Here is a 5012-nt window from a genome sequence, read left to right as displayed (position 1 = left end):
CGGCCTTCCTTTTCGTTCCGCGCCTGCCGGGGCCTCCACACGGCGTTGCCAGCGTGAGTGCGGGCCGCCGGCTCGGGGGGCGGCGGGGGTGTGCACGCCCCACGGCGCTAACGGCGGGCCTCTGCGTGCTCCTCTCCGCGATGCCGGCGGCCGGGCCGGGCCGCGGGGAAGGCCAAGGCCTGCCGGATGGGGTGTGGGGGGGGGGAGGCGGCCGGCGCAGCCAAGATGGCGGCTGTGGCTCCTGGCGGGCGCGTTGGTCCGGGCCCTCGTGGGGCCGCGGGAGGTGGGAGTCCCCGCGTGCCTGAGCCGGGTGCTTGTGCCTGCAGGTTCCCTGTCGTCGCTTCCAAAGGGAAACCCCACAATGTCCGGAGGTCTCGATGTCCTGCAGATGAAGGAAGAGGATGTCCTCAAATTCCTCGCTGCCGGGACCCATCTGGGAGGCACCAACCTTGACTTCCAGATGGAGCAGTATATCTACAAAAGGAAAAGCGATGGTAAATCCGTAGGATGGGTGGCCCTCGGTGGGCAGCTGGGATTTTGTCGGCGCAGCTGAGGAAAGCAGGAAAGTGTTAATGCTTGAGCTCCTTAGCAGTTTCTCCATGTTCTGAAAGGTGCAGACGTCTTTACTGATTGAATCATATTACTTGGAGAAGTAGAATGAAATACGGATTTCAGAACTTGGTAAATCAATCATAGCTGGATTTGGGCACTTCTGCTAGTCCTTGGCTATAGTAACAAAATGCTTTTAATGTCTCAGTAGTGATTTTTGCTGCTTGTTTACATTGTAATTCAATCTGAGCTGCACCCTAATAAAAGTTTGAAGCTCATACCAGGCCCTGGTTCATGTTGATAGGTGCTGGAAGTGTGCTACATTAAAACCGTATGGGAGGGTTTTACTTGACACTGACTAGAATTTTGGAATAACCACAGCCATGTGACAAGTTTAATGGCAGAAGAGTGCTGTCCTGTTTCAGGATCTTGTATTTGCCGGTTGCTCGAAAGCCTTTTGTCACTAACAGGTATTTACATCATCAATCTAAAGAGGACCTGGGAAAAGCTCCTCCTGGCAGCTCGTGCCATTGTTGCCATTGAGAACCCAGCTGATGTGAGCGTCATTTCTTCTAGAAATACTGGACAGGTATGGACATTCATTGGGCATGAGGCTTGCAGTCTTGGGAGCAGGACTCTCTTGCTATGCATCATCATTCTCTGCCAATGGCAGCTTGATGATAAAAGGGAGTAACACAAATTTTGGCTTTAGGAACAATTTTTTGGAAGCATGTTCGTTGTGTTGCACTTGCAGCTTAGAACAGATTGATAGAAATCCACTCTCCATTTCTGTAGTTTCAGGGTGTTTGATATATTGTTTTACTTTCATATCCTCCTTTGGGTACTTCCTGTTGGATTTCTGGCATATTAGTGGTCAGCCCCCTGGTGTGTTCACCCCTGCCCCTCAGTAATTCTGTGAGTCATTGGCACTGCTTTTTGGGGACAATAAGCGCCTGATACAAAATTTTTCAAAGAAATCATTTGCTCTGTTATTGAGCAAGATATAGTAACTACTGTATTTTTAGTTTTGTCTTTAGATTTTTAGCAAAAAAAAAATCTGTCATGGAGAGGGACACAACTTTTAAATAAAATCTAATTAGGCACTGAAGTTTTATCTATGAGCTTAGTTTCTTTGGACTAATGCAAGTGGTGCCGCAAATGTTCAGGCAGGTTGTGAATGACACGGGGTGGATTTATAAAGGAAGAACTTGGGTCCCCATGGACTTGGCCTGCACACTGTTAAAGCTTGATGCTGAGGTCAGTTTCTGGCCGATGAGCTCTCAAGTGTCGGAAGTGTGCTACAGCAAACTGGATGGCAGGGTTTTCGCTAACGCCAGGAGAGGAGCTCCCTCTATGACTGGAGTTTGATAGTAGGCCTTGCCACATGTCTGAGCACTTGAAAATCGTTGCAAGTGAGTAAGAACTGCCAACTGCAATTTTAATGGACGCAGCTACAGTTTGTGTATATTTACTACTGAGCTTTTCGTGTAGTTCCTGAAGTTACACTACTGAATAATGACAGGATGTAGAAATAATGGAAGAAAATTGGCTTTGCTTTTTTCAGAAGCTGTTTGTTTTATCCCCCTTTTCATGATTTGATTATGAGACTTCGGTGTACAGCTTGCAAATAGCTTCAGAGCGAAAAAAGTTTTTCTGTATCCTGACTTCCTGCTTTGCTGGTGGATATGATCTTTTTAACTCCTGGTGTTGGTGTTGCTATTTTCAGAAACATTTTTGTTTTGTCTCATTCTGACTGCAGAGCTACTGGTGAGCCCTGATTTCACAGGAATCGAAACAAATAGTTCAATTAAATTTCTTGCATGTTTGCTGACAGCATACCTGGGTAACTTTGTTGAAATGCGGTTTTCCTGCTTCACCTTTGCTGTGGTCTGTTTTGTAGCGTGCTGTTCTGAAGTTTGCTGCTGCCACTGGGGCTACTCCTATTGCTGGACGTTTCACCCCCGGTACCTTCACAAATCAGATCCAAGCGGCTTTCCGTGAGCCACGGCTCCTGGTTGTGACGGACCCCCGGGCTGATCATCAGCCACTGACAGAGGCATCTTACGTCAACATCCCCACCATTGCGCTGTGCAACACTGACTCCCCGTTGCGCTATGTGGATATTGCTATTCCCTGCAACAATAAGGTAATGGCTGTGTTGTAGCATTCAAAGCTGCTTCCATCAGACCATGCCCTAGGTTGCAAGATGGATGCTTTCTGCAGGGAGGGTTAGCTTGTATCTCATGTCTCCCAGGGTGACGAGCTAATTAAGGTCTCTGGCAAGCTAGCAGGTGGATGAGAAGGAGGAGAGGAACTGCACACAGTTGGAGCTTGGAGCTGAGGCCAGTTTCTGGCCAAGGAACTCTCAAGTGTAGGACGTGTGCTATAGTAACCTGGCAGGATTTTTCGCTGACGCCATGAGGGTCTTTGTGGCCCAATGAGTGGAGTTTGATAGTCATTCTTGCCACAGTTTATGAATGTGAATGAAAGATAAGGTGAACTGATGAAGAAACTGCTCGGAAACATTATGTTGCCAGAAACCACCTGAAAAGTAAGGTCTAGGGAGATGGGGAACTATCTCTGATCTCTATCTAGATGTCACTCACCACAACTAATGTAAGCCAGATCTGAGCAAGTGTGTAAGATTTGCTCATTTGGTCAGGTTTTCTATTTCTTCATTCTAGCATATGTGATGAGCATAATCCCTGTCTTTTGGACAAGATTCATGTGGGGTAGCGAGCAATATGAAGCTCCATAGCAGGTGAATTGCTTCAGGCTATGCTGTATACAGCAAATTCAGATGCTGATGATTGAAGTGCGCTGCGATTTCTGCAGAGCCATGAAAATGGGAACTGGGAATTGAAAAGTTGCCCTTTCCTGAGTCCAAGTACCTAAGTCCCAAGCATTAGCAAGTAACGTCCTTCTCTTGCCAAACAAGAGCCTTGGATTGGGTGCAAATAAGTCATTTGCTCTTGCGAAGGAAAAAAAAAAAGGTGTTTTCAAAGGTATAGCTTTACAGCGAGCGAATCTTAACATGCTTTCTTCTGTTCCAGGGAGCCCATTCAGTGGGCCTGATGTGGTGGATGCTGGCTCGGGAGGTCCTGCGCATGCGTGGCACCATCTCCCGTGAGCACCCGTGGGAAGTCATGCCTGACTTGTACTTCTACAGGGATCCTGAGGAGGTAGGAGACCTCTGGCAGGACGTGTGTCTGTGTGAGATGTCTCGCTTGTGCTCCAGCCCCATAGTCCTTTGTGCCTGCTGTTGAGGCCAGGTTTTGTGGATATAATTGCACTTCACAGTTGAAGGTGGTGATTGGTTAATTGTATTGCCTGTTGTCAGTTGGTGCCTGTTGGGTACGTGATAGCGTGGATGGTGTGGTGTTTCTGGGATGCTTAGGCTATGCTTTTCTGTTGCAGATCGAGAAGGAGGAGCAGGCTGCTGCTGAGAAAGCAGTTACGAAGGAGGAGTTCCAGACCGAATGGACAGCCCCAGCTCCTGAATTCACTGCTCCTCCTCAGCCCGAGGTTGCAGATTGGTCTGAGGGCGTGCAGGTCCCGTCTGTGCCCATACAGCAGTTCCCCACAGGTCAGTTGTGGGGGTGTCTGTGGGAAGCGGGGTTTGTCTTGTAGCAGTGGGGGGAAGAGCTGGGGTGCACTAAGTGTTGCTGTCTTTGTAATTGCAGAGGACTGGAGCGCCCAGCCGGCCACCGAGGACTGGTCAGCAGCCCCCACAGCCCAGGCTACTGAGTGGGTTGGCACTGCCACAGAGTGGTCCTAACTCTGGTCCCGCTGTGCTGAGAGAGAAATAAAGACTGGTTTAACACACACCCTGCTTGTGCGGCTGCTTTCCACTTGCTGGCAGGTGAAATACGCGGGTGGGGGAGCGCAGCCCGCGCCCAAGGGCGGGGGGGTTTGCAAACGGCTGTTTCGGCCCGTTCGGTGGCGTGGGCGGGGCGGGCTTCCTGTTTCCCGCCATCCCTGGCTCCACGCCCCCCTGGGGACGCAGCGGCTCCCTGTTGGCCGCGTATGCTCTCCGGTGGTGAGGGCGGGGCGCGCGGGGCGGGCCTGGCTTTCCCGCCACGCCCCCGTCCGGGCTTTCAGCGCTTTGCCGGGCGAGGCGGGGATGTGTGGCCGGGTGCGGGTGGCGGCCCGGGCACACGGCGCGGAAAGGAGAGCCCTTGTGAGACACCGGTTCTAGCGTTGGTGTTACCGATTCCTTCCTCAAGAATGTTGCAGTAGTCCTCAGGGAAAAAAACAACCATCAATTTAGCGGCTTTAACTATTTTGAGGATTCCATTTCCGTGATTAATAGCAATAATGGAAGGTAGACCCTTCACCAAGAGAAATGGGGGTTTTCTTTGTTGGAGGTGGAGGTGTGTTCAAATTCGATCCCCTTTTCCATGTTGCTGTGGTCTCAGTATTCTGTTTCTACCTTCAGCCATGCCAATCAATCTGTGAAGAAT

At 50.2% G+C, this 5012-nt stretch overlaps 1 protein-coding gene across 1 annotated transcript; it reads left to right on the top strand.

The window, feature by feature from the left end:
- Nucleotides 1-361: 361 nt before the first annotated feature.
- Nucleotides 362-4374, top strand: RPSA (ribosomal protein SA; the record flags this gene model as incomplete). The annotated part of the gene is made up of 6 exons (XM_082014947.1): nucleotides 362-494; nucleotides 1020-1138; nucleotides 2450-2695; nucleotides 3603-3731; nucleotides 3967-4135; nucleotides 4233-4374. 6 exons carry the CDS (start codon nucleotides 362-364, stop codon nucleotides 4325-4327), a joined length of 891 nt encoding a protein of 296 aa, XP_081871073.1. The 3' UTR covers nucleotides 4328-4374.
- Between the last annotated feature and the right edge of the window lie 638 nt (nucleotides 4375-5012).

This window comes from Phaethon aethereus (assembly GCF_964289735.1).
Source record: "Phaethon aethereus genome assembly, chromosome: 2".
NCBI classification, from domain to species: domain Eukaryota; kingdom Metazoa; phylum Chordata; class Aves; order Phaethontiformes; family Phaethontidae; genus Phaethon; species Phaethon aethereus.
Note: the sequence above shows the minus strand (reverse complement) of the source record. Positions and strands in the feature narration are given on the sequence as shown.